Source organism: Strix uralensis, chromosome 1 (genome assembly GCF_047716275.1).
Source record: "Strix uralensis isolate ZFMK-TIS-50842 chromosome 1, bStrUra1, whole genome shotgun sequence".
Taxonomy (NCBI): Eukaryota; Metazoa; Chordata; class Aves; order Strigiformes; family Strigidae; genus Strix; species Strix uralensis.
The window spans coordinates 119186070-119211394 of NC_133972.1; the positions used below are offsets into that span (position 1 = coordinate 119186070).

The 25325-nt window shown below is 38.0% G+C and overlaps 1 protein-coding gene across 6 annotated transcripts in view; it reads right to left on the reverse strand.

Annotated features, from left to right (window-relative positions):
- The window catches only part of PTPRM (protein tyrosine phosphatase receptor type M), a 506311-nt gene that overhangs the window by 369265 nt on the left and 111721 nt on the right, over positions 1-25325 (reverse strand). For all 6 annotated transcript variants that reach the window (XM_074878569.1, XM_074878552.1, XM_074878543.1 and 3 more), the window contains exon 2: positions 22917-23039. In XM_074878569.1, the coding sequence (XP_074734670.1) occupies positions 22917-23039 (123 nt within the window). The remainder of the gene's footprint in view (positions 1-22916; positions 23040-25325) is intronic.

Sequence of the window (25325 nt, forward strand, 5' to 3'; positions counted from 1 at the left end):
GTTTGCACTAACTTTTGTAACTAGAAAAGGCTGTTTAAAATTAATCCTCTTTTCACTCTCTTATGTAAGTCTCTAGAGATAAAGAGGTTTTTTTTAATCATTTGAAATGGACTTATTTAAAAAGAAAGAAAACTTTTCAGTTAGACAGCAACATCATCCATTTCAAAAAACTCCGATTTGATTTTCTGTGCAGACTGTAACTCGACAGGCTTCACCATATGATGAACAATTAATAGATAAATGCATCTAGGCTATACCTACTCTTTGCTCATCATTTTGATAAGGCTTGTCATGATATAGGAGGTAAAACTCACTAAGCTTTTACAGAATGTAAGTTAATTTCCTGAAAGAATAATCTAAGGGAGATTTTTATTAAATCCTAATTACTTCTACTTCATTATCACTTCAGTAGGTGGATTGGCTGATATCATTATTGTAATGGAGGTCAGTGAGAATTAATCAGTCCAGTCTTGCAAATATACTGCTTCCTCTCATCTTTTATAATAGTCTGTCACCTTTTCTTGTATTTCAGTAATAAAATTCACAGAGGTCATACTGGAAAAGTGAAAAAGCAATGACTGAGAAGTGTCAATGGTAGAGAAGCTCTTACTGCCTTTTTTTTTAAAAAACTTCATCCAGAACTTCCTCTAGTTGTAGGGGCTGGCAATGTTGCTAATATGAAATAATTTAATTTTCAGCCTGGTTTGGCAGATGAGAAGAACGTGTTACAAATCTCCTTGTTTTGTCAAAAGTCAGGGGCAAAAATTCTGGAATATATTCTGACAATGGCTCCTTGAGGAGTGACCTACAGCTTTGCAAGTCTAGCTCATGCAAGTAGACAGGAATAATCCTGAATTTCTATTTTCTCTAGAATCCTCTTTTTTCTCAGCCAGATATTTTGAAACAAAACAAGATCAGCACTAAAACTAACTTAAATGATTACAATTTATAAGCCTGTTTCAAGGCTGATTTAAAAATCTTTACACTTCATTAGAAAAACTGCTGTCTTTATACCCCAAGTAAACTTTTCATCAACAGTAGTCCGTAACTACTGTTTTCCAGTCCTTCAGAATAAAAAGTAAGGGAGGAAACAAAGGCTTTGGAAAAGAATAAAATCCTATGAAATGTAATTCCTTTAAGAACTAGAGTCTGTAAAAACTATTTATTTTTATGAAAAGCTAGGATTCCTAGGAAAGGATGGATTTTTTGAGTGTAGCTGGTTCACTATGCTATTAGTATTACTATTAACAAGTACTGATACTTATTTCACACCTACAAAAACTAGTTTAAGATTCTCACATTTTATATGCCTAATCCTTTCTTTAAATATCTGGAGTTCCTTGTCCTGCCACACTCTACCTAACTTCTTTGCTCCATCAGGGATGCCAACCTCATCAATCCCTTTGGTTTCCTCCTGACCATCTCCCTGTGTACCTTCTCTCTCACTCCGTATTCAACAACCCATCCCCTTTCTTTCTTCAACAAAATCAGTTTGAAAGGGCACTCAATATCTTAGCAGGCTAAAGAAGTTAATTGCTCCATTTTGTCCTTTCCTCTGCCTTGAATCTTGATTCCTTTACTTCTGTTAACAGGAGACACAGCTATCATAATCTCTAAAACCATACGTGGATCATATACACAAGCTTTTATGCTGTCTGGTTTGTCCTGACCTCATTGGTACCAGGAAGATTGCTATAAGGTAGATGGAGCCTTGGAACTTAATTAGAAGTAAGTGAAACTATGCAAATAGCAACATATATCAGATTTAAATACACAATTGGGGTCTTAAAGCTACAGAAGGGATTCACATCCCAACATCTGTCAGTTATCTCTCTACCAATTATGTGAACTAAACTACATATGCAAAGCATTCTTTAGATGGACTAATTTTAATCCTGGGTTAAATAACAAAAATAGCATATCATACCTTTAAAAATCTCAAATTATTTTCTAAAAGATGGAAAACCAGTGGTTGAGCAAAAATACCAGCACTCATTATTCTCTGTAGCATTCTATTTTATTTCATAGCAGTTAAAAAGATCTCTTTCTTCTTTTTTTTTTAAAGAATAATAAGCTAGTTCAGTCAGTTAAAAAAAAAAAAATAAAAAATCTGAAAACAGTGAAGATTTTCCGAGATGCTAGTAAAAATGTTGCTTAGAGGTTTTCAAATGCCCAAGAAAATCATTACCAGGAAAATACTTTTTAATCAAGCATGAGGAGGAACACAGGAAGTATTTTATTCCCTACAACAATACAGCACATGCTTAAACAGTTAGAAAACATTGTTTGCACTTCACGAGAGACCATATTCCCCCAAACAACCAAAATTCTCTAATATTTAGCTTATATTCACGGGGAGATTGAAAGTCATATTTTCCCATAGCTTACCTTTCCTTACAAATTTCTAGCATAAAACATGTAGTCACTGCTATTACTTATGATTTGCCATCTGTCTCAGCTAGGATGCAATTATAGATTAGCTATTTTTCCTTTTACATCACAACTTCATTTAGTAAGATTACTAAAACCTAGAGAGAAACCTGTAATCCTCAGTCCTCCCCACCTTCCTATTTTTTTTAATTTCCCCATCTTTCTTTTTATATTTTTTAATTGTCTGAGGATAAGAGGGAATGGATACTTAGTACTGTAATTACTTAACAATGGCTCCGATATTTAAGTAGCACAGATAAATAGTATTTTAGGGTTGGATGTGTCACAAAAGCTCAGCTAATATGATAATAGAGTAATATAAACATTCATGATTTTTAAAAAATAGTTAGCATTTTCATAGAAAATCCAGTGGAAATAATTCTGCTGAACAGTCTACAGAAAGCTCTATAATTTAAACATTTTTCCTTATCCTTCTGCTTTGTTCTTCCATAGATCTTCACACAAACATTTTGCAGCTTTTAGCCTCAAAATGGTCAAAATGTTCTTAGGTAAGCAGACATTCCTAAGTCTTGTAAATCATCAACAAAGATGCTGAGAAGCATAACTAGCACCCACGTACACCTGCATGATGACTAGGTCTCTAAAATCAAAGACTTGGAAATGGAGACTTAGAAATCGTCATTGCCAAAGAAAATCTCCAGCCCTTCAAAAGCAATCTGCATCACCAATCTTCATCATCTGATAATACTAGAAATCAAAAAACACCCCAACATTTAGTAGTGTTGGCAGGTAATAGCAGAATACTTATGTTTATAAAGTAAAACAAAACTGCAAAGTAAAACAAATCTGGAGAGAAACCCTCAAATCTGGAGCACTTGACCCAATGCTCTGTCTCTGGGTAAAGGCTGAAGAGGTTTAGCTCAGGCTTTCTGAAACAAAATTCCTTAAAAAATAAGAAGGACTTTTGCCAGCCTTGCACTAATATAGAGAAACTTCACCTGAGTCAACTGCAAGCTGGAGCTCACTGCAGTGAGAAAGATACGCAACATTCGAAGCCACATCAACATCTGCCATCTTATGCAGGGATACCCGCATTGCTTCTAGTGCGTTTCTTTAGAGTATTATCCAGTGCTGAGTGCAAACAGTCATTATTAAAAGTTTCTATTTTATCAATGCCTCTTTCATTAAGGTTGCTTTATATTTCAATTAAAGTTTGAGTTAAAGGTGGATTGCAGACTTTGAGTCAGCATTGGTGTTTTAAAGTGGAAAGCAATATAGACATCCTGTTACGAATCATGAACTAGTATAAGTACCTCTCAGCTTTATTTCACACTCTGCCACTGACTCATTATCTCAAGTGAGTCCCTTAACCTGCCTAGGTCAATTAGATTGTCTGTAAATTATGCAGGATACCACACGGCCTCATGGTTGTTGTGAGGTGTTACTCATTTCTGGAAAAACATTTGACATTCTTGGATAAATAAGAGTGTAAATCTTAGTACTGACATCTAACAAGAAATTAGCTTGTAAGAAGGCCATGCTATGTGCCATTTGCAGTTATTTTGCATGATAAATGATTCTCCCAGTCATCAGTGGTGAATGACACTTTTCTCAATCTCTGCCCTGTTTTTCATATCTACATTGTCAGTTCAGACAAAACTGAAACAAAAATGGGGACATGGCATCAACAAAAATGAGATGAAGAGTTTATTTTGTTCTGGAAAGTAAAACAAATGGTAACTTTTTAGTCATGATTACTATGTCCTTGATTAATTGTCTTGTTTCCTGAAAAGTAGAACCATAGTCCCTATGTAATATTGAGTCCAAATACTCAGTTTACAGTGTACTATTATTTATTTGACAGGTATGTTAAAACCAGGCCCATTGAAGCTGTTTATATGTGTTTTACCCAAAGCCAGAAGCAGAAAGACCATTTACTACACAGTAATAAGAAATACGTGGCATCAGTAGGCATGAGAGACATGGAGGTCATCAACTTGGGGTGAAGGAATACACTTTTATTGTTTGACTCACAGGAAACGTCTTGTTACTAACACCTTCTTCTGGGTCTGTTGTGTCCCCGTCCGTCGTGTGTCGTCCCTCCCCGCCCCTTATTTTAATTAAAACAGGAATAAACTGTTTTCCAGTTTTGCTAAACAAACAGAAAAAAAGATCACACTGACAGAAGGAAGAAAAGGTCTTTTCTCAGGAGACATTTCCTAAATGCATAACCTTCAATATCCTTTAGTTTCTCTAGGTATAACATGAAATTTTGTTACAGTCAAATACAATTGTTTTTTGAAATGGGCAAAGAATTGTTTCAACTATTATTGATATACCATCTGTTAAGCAACATATCAGGTAGAAAACACAGGTGCTAGGCTAGGAAGCATTTCAAGGCCTTCCTCTGTAGCCAAAATTGCTCTTTAAGCCACTATAGACCAGTACTGCTACTGAAAGTGGTCCACACATTTCTACTCTGCCTTCTTATTTCTGTCCTACGGGGCTGCACAGTAAACCAAATCAAGGACCCAACCGCTATTGTTTTCACTGTTGCTTTTTTTTAGCTGCTGGGGATGTGGGAGAAGGTGGTGTCAGGTCCCTAAGGGCCCTACCAGGCCATACTGTTCCACCCCCCACCCCGCTACTGGAGCTCCACTTCAGCTCAGTCCTGTCAGTCCCGCACTGGTGATGCTGGGGGAGTGCCTGTCTCCAGCCCTGTCTCTGGCCCCTTCTCCTTCAGCTCCTGTCTGGGGCCCCTAGTTGGACCCTGGACATGAGGCTTTCCTTGGATCCCACTAGCAGGACGTTACTCCTGTTACTAGCTCTGCCAGCTGCATTTAGTTGCTGTGGGACTGCGCCCCATCTGTGAGGGCACAACCAGTGCCAGGGCCACCCTTGGCTCCCAAACCCTCTTTCCCTAAGAAGCAGTCAGCCGTTGCTGCTCCCAACGGAAGAAGGAAGGTGTTGGTCAAGTTAATATAAGCATGTGTGAAACTACCGCCTAAAAACTAGGCTTCGTCTCAGCTCATGTACAGGAAATAATAATATACGTACTTCATCTCCAGTTGTACAAACCTCAGTAAGAAATGAAATCCTAAGCAGCACTGACATTTAAAATATCACATTTGTTATGTGAGATAGCACTTACCGAAACAAAGAGCTATTGTTTCAGGTCTTTTGCAAAAGCAGTTACAGCAAAGTTAAACACTTCCATCACATTTTAAATGTTTGCAGTAGAACAGTTATAGTGCCACTTCATGAATTTAAGTGAGAAAACCGATGTAAAAAAATCTATCTCTACCCCAACAACCACTGATCCCTTATCTATCCTAAGCAAAACCATTATGGGCTTCCTAGATCTCATGCTAATGATAGACCAAGAAAACTGACTGGGAGGAACAGATATGGTCTACCTACAAAACAGAAAATAGCAGCCATGGGGCCCATTACATTTCTTTCTAAGGATGATCTTATAGTACAGGAAAATAGGAGCTGAAAGCATAGCATGATCTTGAAAGGCTTCCAAAAGCAGGAGCTATTCCACTCCATTTCAAAATGCTAAAGAAAGGAGTTTCAGGATGAAAAAGGTGGATTCATTTGACAGAACCCAGGAAGGCCTCATTTCAACTTTAAATTGCTATAGTAAAAAAGAAACTGCTTGAAAATACCAAAAAGATCTGCTCTTGGAATTTTAATATGTATTAGACTTGAATGAATGTTAACATACAGTCTTCCAACATCTTATTGGCTGTTTTATTTTTGAAACATCTCTCACTCTCCAAATTCTGTTCCAGCAACTATCACTTTTACTGACCACAGAGCATGATTTATTTACTTGCCCCACTCAGACCACAGTATGATCTTTGTCTGCTTATCTACCATAGATTCTTCTAACACCCATGACAAGATAAAAAGGGACAACATTTATTAATTGGATGGTGTCTTGAACTAGACTTCGAGGTTGATTGTTACTGGACAGAGTGCTCAGTGAAACAGAAAACGAAGGCGTTTGGCTGACACCAATAAAACCAGTCCAGTACCTACCACTAGACCATAAAATGAGTATGTACTTTTTCTAGTACTTTCTTTTTCAAGCACGCCTTTCCAAATGTACTTCTTGTATTTGTTCTTTCCCCCAACCAATCTAACTCACTCTGTGTGCTGAAAGTGTCTTGCTTCTGATGCAATTTCTTACACTTAAAGAAAGGTTTAAGAAAAACGTGACTTGGTCATTTAAAAGTTTCCTGCATCTTTAAACAACCAGGTGTTGTTTTACAATATCATGTAGCTAACTGAGAAGGCTTAAACTCCAAGAGTAACCTACATTTGAGCACTAAGACTGAGCAACTTTTCAGCTCCTCTCCCTCTGAGAAGTACAGCAAAATACACAGGGGAACTGCAGGAACCTCAGCTGTGGCAATGCTAGATTGGATCTGATGTCAGCCTATTCCAGCAGCCAGCATCTTGCCAGTAAAAGGAAGTCCTTTGGAGATAGGGGCTATGACCACTCAAGCAGGCTGGCCTGAGACAATCAAGACTCCATGTTAGTTTTTTCCTGACCTGTAGTAGTAACTAAAAAAAAAAGTTCTAGAGAGGCAGAGAAGCTAACACTCCCAGCTTAGTGACAAAGCCTACTACAACACTATGCAACCATATGGTACACACAGCTTTATTGCCTTGAATTTTTTCCTTTACTAATTTGCGTGGTAACATTTAATATATTTAGCACATCAATGTTTAAATATTATGCTGCTTCATTATACAATTATTTGTATGAAAGTAGTTGATTTATTGTTTCAAAGACTGGAATGGCTTTGCTTTACTGGGGTTTGTAGTTTTGTGTTGTTGTTTTTTGAAGAAATCTAATATTCCACTCTCATTGACCAGAAGTAATACATACATTTGGAAAGTACTGTTGTCCGAGTGCACAGAATATTAAGACATGCAGTGTGTCCCTTGTAAAGAAACAAAACCCAAAAAAGCCTTCTCCCAAAGGAACTTGAATAAAATTGAGCGTTACATTCCCATCTGAGTCTCAAAGTAAAAATATTCCAAGGACCTTTACAAATCATTTGGAACTGCAAAGTAAAACTACACTTATGTTTCCTCAATGTGACAGAGTTATGAATACAATCCCCCAAATTAAGGTAAAACAACTATCCAGAATAGGCTACTCTGTCTTTATTTTTACAGAAAAAGGATGTGAAAGCAGAGGGAGGAATAGTAAGAGAGCAGGAGATGAAAGAATGACACAGAAAAATTATTTTACCGCGTTCTCTTCATAAAAGTTTATCATTACTTTGAATTACAAGCAACTTATACTCACAAAATACAGTGCATCATAACTGTAGTTATGAACATTTGCATATATCTAGCCTAGCATAAGAGAATGAGGTCCATGTGAAGTCAATAGCAGCGATGGACAGGATAACTCATTCAGCTTCAGCCCCTAGTCGGATACAATGCGTTACTAAAAATCAACATGCTGTTCAAGTTCTAAGTATGCTGTACTCACAACTTCCATCAGGAAGTTTTGTCTTATTACAATAAAACATTTCTCTTCCAAAAAGACACTTTAAAATTTACTTAGAAATTTCATTTCTAACAATGAAATTTGGCTCTTTTAAAAGACCATGAGAAAATTTGAGGCAAAATGTTTTTTGATACCATAACAAAGAATGTACCGAACAAAGAAAACCAGTAATTATACTTTCAATTACTCTGCTATAATTAACATGTCTTGTATAACAAACTTTAGAATTGTAGACAAAGAATATCAGATGAGGGCAAAACTTGGTGTTATCTGCTGCTATTCATACTTAATTAGCAACCTCAAAATTACAGTAAAATGGCATCAGTTTCCAAAAACATGCTTTTTCACAGTTTAACCTTGACATGGGAAGAAGAATGTTTTATGAAGCTTTGTATTAAATATTGAAGAACACCTGGAAAAAAGCATACTGTAACATCATTTATCTTGAATGTAAGTAATGCATCTGTATGTGTGGAAGCCAAGTGAAACCAAATCTCTTCATGTGTTCATTTCAAAGTAAAGGCAACTACCTTGCTCAGAATATCCTGTGGCTCAGCAGATGTATTGCAAATCAGTGTGGTTACATCCAATTGCTAGTCAGGTGTTCTGGAGTCAGAATACATGAAGCCATAAATATTAACGCATGTGCTTTTTTAGACTTATCTTCAAATGTTCCATCAAATTTTCTTTAAATGAGGAAAAAGATAGAGGAACACATTTTAATAAGAAAAGCAAAGCTCAGGCAACTATTAAGTAAAAAAAGATATCCCAGAATCCTTTAGGGAATTTGACAATTGGTGTTTCCCTAGACTCCACATCACTGGTATCTAAAATGCAGTACACCAACAAAGCTTTAGTGAGGAAATGAATCCGTGAAAAATAATGCTTAGAAAAAGCATATCGAGTTAGAGGTGGTAAAGAGGGAAATTTGGCACACAATAACAAACAAAACAGTTGATGCAAAACGTAAAGACTGTGGCCAGTGGATTCAGCAGAATTTAGAGAAGCGCTGTGATGACTTCCTGACCACCGAAATCTCATGTGCATACTGAGCTTAAAGAAGGAAGAGAGAATTAAATTCTTGCAAATATATTCTCCCAAGAAGTACTATGGGACATGAACTGTACAGAATAGGAACAAGAACAGAATCTAGAAGTAACAAAAATGAATAAACCTTCTGGCAATTAAGTTTTGTTTTCATTACAAAGATCTGTCATTTAGCAAATGTAGTACAAGAAATAGGACTTCTGTTAGACTTTAGCCTTCCAATAGTATTGAAAAGCTCTTAAATGACAAAATAAAAGAAATGCACAGCTTCATCATAAAAGCAGCCCACCTGTTAGCACACAAAATAGTGGCCTCAGGTTACATAATTTCAAACACTTTTCTTCTCAATATGAATAAAATTCACCAGTGAGAGAAACTAGACAATCTGAGATTATACTGGAGGATTTCCTATATACCCTTACACACAGGATAGGGTATATTTGCCAAAAAGAAAAGATAAATAGCAGCACTCTAGTTGTTGGAGCATCACTACAGTATCAATTTTTATTTCCACATTAGAGGTGGAGAATTAGCGTTTCTAAAAGAGTATTTTCATTTGAATGACAGTGGTATGGGTAAATAAAAGATCTCAGAGGAGCTCTTTCCTGGAACTTGAAAGGCAAATTCATTAACAGGAAACACACTCACAAAACTTTTTATTTGTGTCTGGATAATTTCACATGGCATTGCTAAATATCTTTCAGAAGATCATAACAATTATAGATTTCAGATTCCAGAAATAATCCAGTTTGGAGATTTTTTTATGACCCATTTGCTGTTGAGTCAGAACATCCTGCTGTTTAGTGAAAATCATCTCTGCCAGCTATATAGAAAAGGATGCATCTAATCTGAACCTTAATACTACAGAGAATGTCAAATAAGATCTGGAGGCACTTTCAATCAGTACAGTTTGAAGAGGAAGAGGAGAGGAAAATGATGAAACTAAAGGGGAAGCTGGACAAGGTTAGTTGACATCGATGTGTAACACCAGAGAAATACTGTTACCCTGCTGGTGCTGTGCAGCTACGAAGACTATACCTAATACAAATTCATTTTCTAGTCAATCCTAATTATTGACTTCGCAGGTGAACACACACCATATCCAAGGTTTGTATTCCAAGAGCGGCTCGCTTCTTTCTTTTGTTGTTTGGGGTTTTTTTAAATGAACTTTGCTTCTTTATAGACTTGCACGGGAGGTAAAATGACCTGTTTTAATACTTTATGTAAACTTAAAAGTACAACTGGATGGCAACAATTAGCATGGGTAATTTAAATTCAACCGGTACTATAACATGCCCTTGCAAAATACAGCTTTTCCTTGCTGTAACTAAAATAATAATAAACTTCTTTGTAATTATATAATTGTTGTTACTGCTACACTTTAAGGGGGGGGGGGGGGGGGGGCACGGAATCTGCCATGCACTCAGTAAAGCTGATTATGTTTTGCAAGCCATGTAAGTAAAATGCTTGAATTGACATTTCTCCCAAGCACCTTTCTGCCTTCTCAAACGAGTCTGACGCTAACATTAAACATGGCAAGAAAAACACCACAGCACACGTGACACCTGAGTATCACTGCTGAAAGAGACCACATTTCTTTATACATGGTGTATCTGCCTATTCCATTGCAAAATTTCAGGGTCACAGGCTGCCTTCAATTTCATGTAGCACATTGTGCACACATAAAGAGAACTTGGTGCTGCCACTAAGTGTGCTCTAGAACACGATGATTTGTTGTTTCAGGCATGTAATCACTGCCAGTGCTGCTACACAGTGAGCTTCCAAAACTCAAGTAGCATCTTTACGTTGTCCTGCGCTGTGCTTTGTGTATTAATCAGTTCCCACAGGCACTAGCTCAAGAGCAGGTGCACAATATCCCACTGATCTCAGAACAGGACTCTCATCAACCCAGCCTAGACCCTTCAAAGGCCTATCATTTGATGTGTGGCTGCTTCATAAGAAAAACTCATAAGCAAATGGCAAGGAGAGCAGTAAGTTTTACATCCCTTTCTTCAGGTATTTTGCTAGCTTTGAGAAAAGCACCCTTCCCCCTTTGTGATACAGAAGAGTTCAGAATCCTCCCCTGAAAGCCTGTCCTCTCTTTCAGTTCTTTCTTGGGATACCACTTGTAAGAGATCATGACACCACCCTTTTAAGTAGCAGTACAGTGGTAGGATCCCTTTTCAAAGACGTGAGAACCATAGGGTCAGTGCTGTCCCTCACTCAAACAGTAATTAGTGTCGATTTCTATTAACTGAAAACTGCTAAAATACTGTAGAGGTACACTGGAAGCAGGGACCTGCTTCTCTCCACCTGCTGTTTTCCTTCCAGAGCCTTCTCAAGTGCCTGACAAACCTTGATTTCTCTTCTATAGATTGATTTCTCATGTTCATTTTTCTTCTACAATAGCCCATGGGCAAACGAGGGCTAATGACCAACTTAGGTTCTCATCTTGAGGAAAGGGCCATTTCCTTGCAACCGCAAGATGTGAATTTTAAAAAAAAGCTTCAGAAAGGAGCATCTCTAACTCCTCCGAGCAGTGGTCTGACCACACAGGTCTTGCATAAAAGAAAGAGCCTCTTTAGCAAATTCCCAATTCCCCTCCTTTCTTTCTTTTGTGGCTCTCAACACATGAGAAGTAAGAGAATACATTAAGGATCATCCCATTGTCACTACGTGTTTGATATATTTCTTGCACCGTTGCAGGAGACAGACGTTCTGGGAAGAACAACATCTAACTCCTGAGCTCAGGCTGGCGCCACGGTGCTCAGCTGCATACATACCAGGCACTTGGGAGAACTCCCCTTCACTACAGAGTGACTTTTACAGTGCTTAGGTGCTTCCAGGAATAGGTGACAATGTCCACTCGATAATTCTATTGAGGAGTTTCCACCATTGCTGTTTTGAACATGTGGACCTTAATTTCACTCTTATCCTATTGTGGGTTTCTATGTGCCTTTTTGCATCTAGGTCTCACTCTCACCTTTTTCTGATCTTAAAGTGTTCGGGGTGTTGGGAAGAGCTGAATGCTGCAACTAATGAACTGTGAAGTATATCCTGCCCAGTGTGCTCCAGCAGAAACCAGGACCAAAGGAGTTGACTGTGACACCTAGAAGAGGTGAAGACTGTAAGAGTACAGGGAAATCAGCAACTCAAATTTGGCAGGACATTCCTCCCCTCTAAGGTAAGGGAAAAAATGAAATAGTAAAATTTTAAGTAACAATACAATCATATTTGAACTTAAAGCAAAATAATAGTATATGAAGTTACTGGCGAGAAAAGGGCATCTGTAGCTTCCCTGTTCTAATATGAATATGTATGTATTGAAAAGTGCATTTCAAATCTGTATCATGTGAGAAGCACAGAACTGTGATCAATTGCTTGCATGCAATTATCACAAATATTTGGTGTTATTAGCTGCTGCAACATTATGACTTGGATAATTACCTGCACCTGTTTTCTCATAATTAAATGGCTGTGTACATCATTAACTTTTCAATGCGGTCCAGACAGTATTTTTTTCCCTTTGTACTACTGAAATGCGGTTGATTAGAAATGTTGTGACTTCTAGATGAAAAATGCATTATTTCAGCTGGTGAGGGAAATAACTGTATTGCTTTAACACTGAGAACAAAAGTACTGAGCTCCTTAATTCAGCTCATGGAATTAATGAAACCCTTTTAATCACTTCTTCTCTGACTCTTGAGTTCTGCAAACACATACAAGGGAATTAAGACTGTGCCTGATATGTTGGGAAATCCAATTGCTTCAAATACAAGAGGACTTAAATACAATACAAAATAAAATCCATACAGTTTGCTTGTATACTAATCTAGCTCTGAAGCCACACTGCCACCTGACATACTGCCACATGACTGTCCTCAACTTGGGAGTAGAACTCCAAAAAGCATAGACATCTGGAGACGCTTGAAGCCACGCTGCGAGCAGAAGTTCAAGGTGGCTATACATAGTCTCCTAAATGTTCTGCTTTTGGTTGAACCAACTTCTTTCATTGAAAAAATGTTGTTTATGCCTACACACTAAGTGAAGAAACTTAATCTCTGCAAAATTTTAGAGATTTTCCAGTAGACTTCTACTGTGTATCAGATTTTAAAGTATTACATAGAGTATTTCCTCCAAGGCTTAGTTAAGGTTAATGAAGTAATTTTAACGACACGTTTCTCTGCTAAAAGGAAGATGACAAAGGGAGATGCTAAAAATAAATTATTCTTGAACTCTGATAAAAATATTGTTTTGGTCAGAAAATCGGCCTGATTTTAACACTGATGAGGAAGAAGCTTTCTTTATCACTGTCTTTATTTCAGAGTAATTTCAAATTCAATCCAAAGAATAAGTACTCTGTGAATGACATGTTTGCCAAATAGCTTTCTGATGCAGCATTTAATGACCTCTACCTCAAATCACTCAAATCAATGACTTTTTGGCCACTTGTACTACAGTCACAGCTCAAGCTGCTAACAACATACTATCAGTCATCAATGCCTGCCAACAAATTAAGTGCTGTAAGAAGGGATGAAAAAATCTCCCATAAATCTAATTGAGACAAGAATTCCCTCTTTAATTTCAGCAAAAGCCTTAAAATAATATGCCAAGAAAATTATTCTCTGAGGAATCATAACATTTGCGCTTCTGACGAGGAGTGATGGAGTCCATCTTCAGTTCACTAGCATTTTAACTGTGACTATGACTATGATCTCATCATATAGAATGGTCTTAAAAGATAAACTTCTAACTCAGGAAATAACTGACTTAGCCCCTGAAATGGAGGCAGTCACGTTATACACTTTAAAGCCTGTATATGCAAGGAAAGGTTTTGATCCACTCTTTATTACTTTTTAAAGGGCAAGACGGATGAGAAGGAATCTAATGGGATAAGCATGAGACTGAAAGAAAAGCCTTGCAAGAAATTAAGAGGCTTTTTTTCCAGTAGATTAATTACTAAACAAGAAAAAGCTTATTTAGGAATACTCTGATTATTCCCCTTCTTCCTGATCTTGCAATGCAGTGAGTGCAGCTCCTAGAGGAACATCTTCAGACTCTGTTTATTCACAGTCCTCACAAGCTTTTTACTGGTCACAGCTTTTCTCGAATTGGCTAAGTATTCTCATTCTCCAGTAGAAGAAAACAGGCAGGCAAACAAGCCCAAAAATTGTACTGCTACTTAATACAAGTCTGCTGAAACTGGAGCAGAAACTTCAATGGTTTCAGTAATACACCCACTGCAGGAAAGGTACAGTAACATAGCCTTCAGCACTGAGTGAGTACATAGGGGACCCCATGCTAAAGCACGTGCTACGTCATTTATATTACTATCAGTTCCTAAACTACCTAGATTAAAGCTTCCTAAGGTACATTTACATGTCTTAGGCATATTCCCAGGAAAGACAATTTACATTCTCTGTTGTCTTTTCTGAACCAAGAGCTTTCACCAGAAGTAACTGAATTTTTCTTTTCCAGACCAATATTCTGGTTGAAAAATGCCAGTTCACCAGAAGGTAGAGGTAGCTGTCCTGAGCCCCTGATACAATACTTTAATCATTATTTACTGGCTTTACAACATGAAGCACTTTCCCTCTCTCCTGTTGGGATACTCCTACCTCATCTGAAGAAACTCCATGAACACTCCAGGGAGGGAAAACAAAACACACGAACAGAAGCCCAGTTATTCAGTGTACTTCTACATTTAGCAGGGAAATCTGAGATGAGATTCTGATGCGTTTAACCATCAGGATAGTGTCTGGCACTATGGGTGGAAGATATGAGGGAGACTGGGTTTCCAATGTTTAAAACTTTGTAATCCTAAACATTTTTGTCATCAAGAAATCCATTTCAAACCCAGCTCCAGTATCTACCTTATTATGTTAGCTGCTTCTCAGCATATATTATGGCAGGTGTTATATATAACCTCAGCAGGAACATGTAATCACAGCAAAGTAAATGAGTTAGGCTAGAGGGCTTGCTTAGGACTGTGTGGCACTACATGGTCTTATACAGAAACACCCTCAGCAGTCAACTTTTATCTTCCAAGTTGCTTTGAGAATACTCTGGTTTAATGAAAGTGAATTCCCAGACCTTTCATATAGCCTCTATCTGACTTCTATGGAAGAGTTACTCAAACATTAAAAAAGTCATAATTTAGCATATCATTTTCCAGTCAAACATCTTTAACAAATCCTTATCAACTACTGGTGGATTCTAACGTAGCGTCTCCAACTCACTTCCACGAGTTGCAGCATGCTCTGCGATTTTGCAGAGGGCTGCTGGACTGCATCAGAAAACAGGACAACAGTAATCCTCTTGGTATGTTACAGTTATAAATACTAAAGAAAGCCCATTGTTTCAAATTAAATTTTAAAAGTTGGTCATCTATGTTGTGCATTACCTCATGAACCACACTGTTTATATTCAAAATACTTTGTTCTATAAAAGAAGAAAAAAGTAATAGTTGTATGTAGAGAACATCTACAACAAAAGATATAATAAATCATTAGCATATTGACCCCACCATTTTGTCTGAAAGCTATTAGCCGTGTAGGCAAAATAGATTCAAACAACTTGTCTAGTTGGCCTATTAAGCAAGCTAGGAACATTGTCCATCAGCGATTCAGAATCAGATATTCGGATGCTGATTAACCTTTTACTTCCCTCTGCAAAAACACTGGGTGCTCAATATTTGTAATAAACCCCGCATTTGTGACAGGTGCTGAAATCTGCAAGTTAGAAGTTACAAAAATGACTGTAAGACTCCTGTAAGTTATCACGACAAGCAACACCTCAGACATAGCTGATGGCATTATTTTGGTTGTTGAACAAATCTGTTAAGCGCACTACTCGCTAAGTCTTTAGGTATGTTTTTAAAGTAGCTAGCCCCTTTAGTGCTTGCACTGTAGCCACAGCAGCACAAAGCTAGCTGGGTCTGTACTCAGGTGGTTTGCTGGGGCTGACCTCCATATGTTGCTCCATATTAGCAGCAACTGATACTAGCTTACGCAGTTAATTGGAAACTGGCTTGAATGTGTCAACACGAGCTGGAGTGCTTGCAAAAGAGGCATGTCCTTAATGCCTGCAGCTATTACCTGATGTGCAATAAAATGCTAAACATCCCAGTGTTCCAGGTCTAGAAAATTCTACAAAAAAAAAGTACTTGAACACAGTGAACAAAGTGCAACTCCCACCTTGATTGTACCTTACGTTATCTCTGGATAAAACTGAAATTAATTTAAAAATGCAGCTATTTAAAGTAATCTGGGAGAAACAGCACTGAATAAGAAGCACATTTAATTCTCTTCTGTATGAACGTAAGCAGAAGAAAAGCATCCCTGCTAACACAGAACACAAACATAATGCAGTGCTAAAATATACTTAATGATAAAATACTCGTCACAATGGAAAATCAAAGTAGTATAACTTTACATGGTAAGACACTGCAGTTGGCTTTAACAGAGGCTTGCCAACTGATCACTTTATCTTTTAAAAATGGATCACAACTCTTCTATACACAATTGAACAATAACGTACATCTTTCACGCAACTACTTCACATTCTATAATATTGAGACTCCTTTAAATCGCTATCTTGGTTTATGGAATATCTGCTAGCTATGTATGTCTGCTAACTAGGTATCAAAAGGCCATTTTAAACAATAATTAATATAAGCATTATATGCATTTTCTGCAGACACAGCATAGACATTGCTGAACATTAAGCAACACTAGATAACCATAGCAGACCATTCAAAAAATCACATATAACCATGAAAATAATATATTACCACCTCAAATAGCACAAACAGAACCCTTCATCCTGGCTTTGACCAGCACTGCATTAAACGCAGAAGTCTTCATTGCTGAAAACATCCTTTCAATGCGTTGAATGGCAGCCTGTGAAGATTTGATTTATAATTGCTTTTGAACTATTCTAAAATGAATGAAAGGTTGATGCCAGCGACTCATTGCAAATGCGCTGACATCCCTTCAGTGATATCAAACCAACCGTTGCACTGAAGAAAAATGATGCTACTGTCCTTTAGAAATCAACTGGAACTGTAAAACACCGTAGAAAGATTTTATAAAACTGAACACAGTGTTTTGTAACAAAATACATGGACATGAACAGAAATGATATCTAGCAAATGACAAATAGAGCAGACTATTGAAAGTATTTGCATTTCTTACAGTAATGTGTAAAATTCTAATTGCATCACTGTCAGTGACAAGACTCACTGTAGCATATGTAAACTAACGCAATGCACTCTAATATCTCAAAAGTTCTGCTTTGATTTTAAGTTTGCATATTTCTCTGTGTCTTGTTTGGTTGGTTGTTTTGTTCACTCATCTGAGTTCTCAAATCTTACCCTACTCATTCCTCAGACTGCTGATCTTACCTAACTCACCATTTCAGAGCTGACCCCGCATTCTCTTCTCTTCACTGCTGTCTGTCAGTTGTTCTCAATCAATTAGCTGGCATCCATACATACACGTGTATATGTCCATTTATACATATTTACATATATTCATTCTACAGTTTGTACACCACCACCACCTTTAATCCAACCAATGCCACTGTTGCTCTCGGTTCTTCTGTTCTTCCCTTCTAGGATACACTGTCATGTGTCAGAGATATGGCTTCGCTACTGCAGTGTCACACACTCAGCCTGCATTCCTTCCTATAAACATGTCAGAATAGCAATAGTTCTGAGTTTTAATGTGAAGTACCAGAGCACTCTGGGAACACCACAACACCAAAATGCTGACAGGACACAATGAGTTGGATGGGACATGAGCATAAATGGGACTATGGAGTGAGAGTACAGCAGGCATAGGCCAGAGAAAGAAATCAAGATCTGGGAGAGCAACCAAAAATCAGATTAGAAATGCAGGAAGAAAAGCTCCAGAAGACTGTTTATGTTTATTTGCATTATCACAGAACCCTGGAGCACTAAACAAGAACTGCTGCATAAACACAAAATAAATTAAAAAAAAGAATAAACGAACAAGGTAAAGAAACAGAACTGAATAGAACAGTGCAAAGGGATTTAGGCACACTTTTTTTTAATAGACACAGTGACAAAAGAAAGTTTCAAAACAATAAGAAGGTCACATATGTGTTCAGAGGGAGCACCTTCCACCAGTAAGGCAACATGAAGGAAAGCATAAAGATCTCTCCCTGAAAATTTAGATGAAGACTGGTATCATGGTGTAGCAGAAAGCAAAACTGGTATAACGACACTTACGCTAATATAACTAAGGAGGTAACAGACAAAAAAAAAATCAAGATAAGTAGCTCATATTTGATGCTTCCCCTTCTGTACTTGAAATTAAAAAAAGTCAAAGCAGCTGGTTTGGAAAAGGATCTTTGCAACCACATTCCGAATGCAAAGAAGTGGTCTGTAGGTACCTGAGGGGCATAAATCTGCAAGAATTTTGCATAAACTATGTTCTAAACGAAAGACAAAACTGAAGATGTCATCAATAGTGCTACTGTCCATACTGATCAAAAGTGTCATTAAAAAAAAAAAAAAAAAAAAAAATCACATCCAAGTGATAAATTGGATTGGGAATGTCTTTACTGGTGAGTTGACCTTGTCTGGCTGCCAAGACATCCACCCAGCTGCTCTCTCACCTCCCCTTCTCAACAGCTGAGGGGAGAAAGTGAGATGAAAAATCTTGTGGGTCCAGATAGAGACAGGGACATCACTCACCAGTTGCTGTCATGGGCAAACCAGGCTTAACTTGGAGAAAGTTAATTTGATTTATTGACAATTAAAACTAGAGTAGGATAGTGAGAAACAAAGACAAAACTAAACACATCTTCCCCCCACCCTACCCCTTCTTCCCAGGTTCAACTTCATTCCTTTGTTCCCAACTCTTCTACCTCCTCCCCCGAGTGGTACAGGGGGATGGGGAACACGGGTTGTGGTCAGTCCATAACACTTCATCTCTGCTGCTCCTTCCTCCTCATACTTTTCCCCTGCTACAGTGTGGGGCCCCTCCCACAGTAGGTAGTCTTTCACAAACTGCTTCAACGGTCCCAGATCCTTCCCAAAGGCTGCAGTTCTTCAGGAACTACTGCAGCATGAGTCCTTTCCATGGGGTACAGTCCTTCAGGAATGTACTGCTCCACTGTGGGTACCCCACAGGCTGCAGGTCCTGCCAGAAAACCTTCTCATGCATGGCCTTCTCTCCATGGGCCGCAGCTCTTGCCAGTAGCTTGCTCCAGTATGGGCTCTCCATGGGCTGTAGCTTCCTTCAGGGCATGTCTACCCGTTGCAGTATTGGGTCCTCCACAGGCTGCAGCATGGATATCTGCTCTAGCATGGAGCTACGTGGACTGCAGGGGACAGCCTGCCTCCATAGTCTTCTCCATGGGTTGCAGGGGAATCTGTGCACTGGTGCCTCTCTCACATTTTTCTTACTCCTCTCTCTCACAGCTGCTGCCCAGCATTTTTCACCCTTTCTTAAACATGCTACCCCAGAGGTGCCACCAGCATCACTAAAGGGCTCAACCTTGCCCTGTGGTGGGTCCACTGGAGACAGCTGGAACTGGATGCGTCAAACATGGGGCAGCCCCTGGTCTCTTATCACAGCGGCTGCTCCTGTAGTCCCCCCTGCACTCCCACTCCACCCCCACTGCCAACACCTTGCCTCTAGAGTAACATACTGTTTGGGCATATTTTTCTGAAGACATCTTTATTGGACTACAGCTAGAGGGTTTACAGTTAGCTGTAATTGTAAACGTGTATTATATAAACACATTAATATCAAACTGCTGTAACTGTTCTATAGGACAATGCAAGATAGCATTAATAATGACTAAGTGTTTCTATAATTAAAGTTCTGAACACTATTACAAACATACATTATTGGAACAGAAAGACAAGGATAAAGACAGAGGCTGAGAAAAGGAAAGAGCCGCTCTTCCTACAGCATTTACTCCTTCTGACCCACAAGACACTTGAAACAGAAGAGCAGTGGATTAACCACTCTCATTTAATCCATACAAATATATTCAGAAGTATATACATGTCATTGTTTTTTGGGTCTGTTTAACGTGATTTCAGATTAGTACTGACTCATTAAAGGTCATGCTTATATTTATCAAGAAAATTAGAGTGCTAGCACCCTACTTACTTTAGTAGCAATAACTTCATATTTCTCTACTACAGTAACAATCCAACAAGGATTAAACTGTAAGAAACACTATTAGAAACTTTATGTTATCATATTTGATACAGCTTACCAATTTTCATCTACAACGTATCTGAATGTCCTGGTTTCAGATAAATATTTTGGCTCTCAACAAACTCATGTGGATTAAATAAATCAAATGCCATAACTACTGTGCCTCCCCCTGGCTGCCACCAAATTACACAAAATATTATATATTGACATCAACCCACTCACTGGAGCATATTGCCTGAAATTAAGAATGTTATGTGCATCATTTTTTTCTACTGACAAGGGACTACTGAACTGAGAGTTCTTGTTTCAATCTAGTATTACAACACTGTTGCATAAAGCATTTTGCTTCTAAAGCCAAGAATTCCCCACAAACCATTAATCTAAGATGTTCTATTCATTATCATTTGAAGTTATTTTTTCTAAAATATGTAGCTCAGAAACTGCTGACAAACTACTTGAAATCATTTTATAAGTGTATCACATAACTCTCTGGCTAAGGCTAACTGAAAAGTAATTAAAATCATTAAGATGATGGTTTGAACTAGAACAGGAAAAAACTGTCTAGATGAAATTATGAGGAAAAATTAGATACCACTTGACTGAATTGTGCCCTTAGACACACTGCTTCTCATTTGCAAAAAATAAGCATTTCTTTCCCTCTCAAAGGGGTTTTTGACCTTTTAAGGCACCAATATCCACAACCCCCTTCAGACTAACTCGTTCATCTTCTGACCCAAGACTCCCAAAGCATATTTCACTTCCTTTATGGACAGAAATAAAACTCCCTAAACTCTAAATATAATTTATTACCAAATTTAATACCTTTTTGCTTGATCATCAGAACATTATTTTAGTCTTCTGATAAAAAGGCAGGAAGACAAATAAGAAACAAGTTATATGTAACTTTATTTATCAGATGTCATACATAGCATTTTCCCTCCATAAAGATACCAGTCCCTTGACTGGACTCTTGCCCCTGGGAAAACAAAACAAACTAAAAAATCCTCAAGCCTACGGTCGTCACAGAAAAGTACATAGATTTGAACCTCTTCCATCTGCCAAGAAGACTGAACAACACATACTGACAATCGCTTTCACAAAATACACGTGGGGAGAATAATGAATGAAATTTGGAATAGAAAAGAATTTCCAGTGGCGTGATAAGAGAAAAAGAATGTATAGCTTGTACTGCAAGCCAAGACGACTGATAAACTGCGTGTCTTACCTCCAACTTGAGAAACAGCATTAAGCACTACTGAAATAGTCCAGAAAATTTTTAGCAGTGTGTGCCAAGACCACTGGACAAGAGCCAGTTTAAAAAGGAATTTGCAAGAACCTCCTTTATCTGAGATGATGAACTCAATCTAGCATGACAATCCAAGTGCTGGGACTCAGGCAAACTGAACATTCATCTTGAAATTGGGAGTCCTACCTTTGCCAGAGGAAACAAAGTGCCGAAGGAAAAGGCACTTCAGTTCAACCATCAACCTTGGAGATGATGGTGTCCACAACACATGGCAACATTAAGAAATCTATAGCGAAGACTGATGAGAACATTTTTACAAGTGAAGGTATCTAGGGCTGATTGCTGCATATTGTACATTAGTGCATTTATTAGTCTTCTACTGATGAGTGCATACTTTCAGATTTTGTTTATACAGACACTTCTGAAGATTCACACTGCTTATCTCCTAATTGTCTTATCCAAAAATGAGAGGAATGTTTTCCTGAGAAGGACAACTATTAAAGAGATTTTACACAAATGCCAAAATACATTATGGGTGCCTTAAAGAACTAATTAAAATGGATGTGAAACAGCAGGACATTCATCTGCAATGCTTTTAAGTGTTCTGGATATATTTATACTAAACTATGAGGCTAAAGCAGACGAAGTCCCATGATACTACAAGCAGTGTTTTTATGTTTTGGCTACTTCTAGGTGACAATAGTCACAGAAGGCTCAGCCTTTAAAAGCCACAGCAGATGCTGAGCTGGGCTGCAGGCAATCATCCCTCAGGAGATGGAGATCAGTACATTGGGGAACTCTTAATATGCTCAGATAAATACATGAAAAAATAATAATTGATAAATTTTAGGCTAGTGAATAGTTTAAAACCAATGCTCAGATTGTATGTATTTGTGGGAGTGAAATGGTAAAGGAATCACTGTATTACCAGAGTAAATTTATAGTTCAGCAGAATGTAAGGGGCTGTTGCTATGGTCTTAGGTCCAGCTGCACGCATTGCACAAAATACATTAAATAACAGTATCACAGCTATTTTAAACACAACATGCATAATATCATTGAGGCCCTTTACTTCGGGATACCTCTCCTTTCCTGTTTCTCTCAACTCTTTTTCACTCTCCATTTCTTTTCAGAACAGATTTTCATTAATATCTCTTTCAGTTAGAATACCTAAGATCATCTTTATCTCCTACTATTCCCTCTTCCTTTGAGTCTTCCTGAGTAGTTCTGTCTGCCTGCTTCTAGTAGTACTTTATATTCATTTTCATGCCATCATTCTGTTTTCCATCTGCCTTCCCTGATGACACCAAGCTTTTATTCCTACCTTCTAACCTTTATGTTCCCCACACAATGAAAGAAAACCTTTGGTTTGCAAAATATCCCTCCCAAAAATCACTGGGAAGACCTGAGTATTGCAATTAACAAAGAGATTTAGACAAAGCAGCATTCCAACAATAGTCTGTCAAAGAGAAACAAAGCAAAATAAAAGACCAACCAGATGGCATCCCTTGACTTGAGGAGGGCTTTATTGGTGCGTTCACCTGATCCCAGTTAAGATCATCATCATCTGACTGACTATAGCCACAGGAACTGAGAGGCTCATCGAAAGTACAACATCCTGTAAAATAAAATAAACACAAAGATAAAAATTAAACAAGGCATGCAGATAACGGATTATGAATCTTTAATCCTAACAACTGCAACATGGTTCAATGCAGGCTGTGTAATTTTTAAATATCTTTTAATACAAATGATTATGTATTTATTAAACATCACTTTCTGAGGAGGCATAAAATCTTGTAATGAAAACAAAATCTCAAAGGTAAAAGAGAAGATTTAGAACCACAGACGAATTTTCTCCTATGACACAATCATCAGGTATCAAAAACAAAACAGCAAAATAAAAACAATAAAAATTGAAAAACTGAATGATTGGCATTCTTCAGGAAAAGCAAACTATTCCATGCCTGGGAACCTACATTTTTGAAGAAAACTGTAAGTGTGGGAACATCAGCTCCCATTCCTGTATCTTGGTTTGCAAGTAAGGGAAGGCCTAGATGCTGCGGTACGTGACAAACAGCTACCAGCCTGGATGTTCGTGGGATCAGTGCCTCTGGTACAATACAGCATAACTATCTCAAAAAGCCAATCTACGCGCAGCCCTGGTCTCGCTGAAAGAAAACAGTATTACTTCCTCTCTTTTTCCCATTCTCTTCTAAGTAATTTAGAAAAGAATAATATGTTATAAAAGCTCACACTATCCCAAGCAGGGCAAGGAAAAATCTTACGTCATGAATTTAGAAGAACTGAATCTAACATTATCCACAAAAAAAAAAAAAAAACCAGAAAAGCTTTGCTTTTTCCGTTTGGTACAGAGGGAACTTTTCCAGCTTTTTTACATCATTTACTTCTAACAGGAGATTAACACAGGGTTACAAAATTCTGTTTTCTCTGATGTCTGATGTTTCACTCCAGTGAAGAATGACATCTTTCCTATTCGGGAAAACAAATATAACCCTAGTCACGGATATTTTAGTCCATATTAAAGTAAATTCTGCAGCTGTTCAAACAAAACTAAACTTTAGGGCTATTCATCATCTTTGCTATCTGTCCATAGCCACAGCAGGCTTAGCCTTGCCAAGTTGTATTAAAATAGGAAACAGACAGAATCTAGCTTTAAAAATCTAAATTTTCCTAGTATCTTATAAATGGCATTAGAGAATACCTTATCAAAAAGCAGAATAGAAGAAAAGATTTCATTATACCTGACAAGCTTCACCCAACTGAAGCCCAGCCTTCCTAACAGTCAGTCCCAGTGTATATTTAAGATTCATGACAAGCATTTTGCAAGCATATAATCTTCAACAGAAATTATTTTTAGATGCAGTCATCAAATAATTCCATTTTTTGTTCTCTTACAGTGCCATTGGTCTCTATATCATGTTTGCCATGCCCTTAGATACAGATCATCCTATACTGTTTTCCATTTTAAAATATCTTTCTATAGGAAGTCTTTGTTAACTCTAGGTTTACCAGGGAAATTGGCACCTCTAGACACTGCATCTTTCTGTACAATTTGAAGTGCACAAGATTCAATTAGATAATCCAGTGGGAACAGAAAATCCATTAGAGAACTTGCAACTCTAAACTCTAATATTTCACCTCAATAATAACAGATATAAATTATCTCTTTTCTGAAGTTAAACAAATTTAGCAATACAAGAGATTTGTATAAAGTATATCAAAGAACATCTGCAACATTTCCAGTAGAAAGGCTTAGAAAATGAGGCAGCCATTTGCACATTTGTTCTAGCACTTGCATAAATATTTCTCCAAACTTCATAAAATACGTCACAAGTTAAGTTTCAGACACAAAAGCAAAACATCCACTTGCACAGACCTATTTGTGCTTTTTTATAAAAAGTTGAAAAAAAACCCAAACCACAGGTAAAGCAAATGGTAGCTTCCTTGCAAAGGTACTGCAGATACCATATAACATCATGCTCAGTTGTACTGGGTCTGGCTGAGCCGGAATTGGTTTTCCCCTGTAGCAGCCCTCATGGTGCTGTGTTTTATGTTGGGAGCTGGCAGGGTGTTGATAGCACACTGGTGGTGTGGCTACTGCTGAGTAGTGCTTACACAGCACCAAGGCTCTTTCTGACATTTCCCCCCACAGTGGGACGGGGTGGGCAAGATCTTGGGAGGGGACATAACCAGGACAGGTGACCCGAACTGACCAAAGGGATATTCCATACCATATGACGTCTGCTCAGTATAAAGCTGGGAGAAAGGAGGAAGAGGGTGGGGTCACCCTTGGTCCTCCGAGGCAACCACTAGGCGTATTGGAGCCCTGCTTCCTGAGAAGGCCCGACATCGCCTGTTCATGGGAAGTAGAGAATAAATC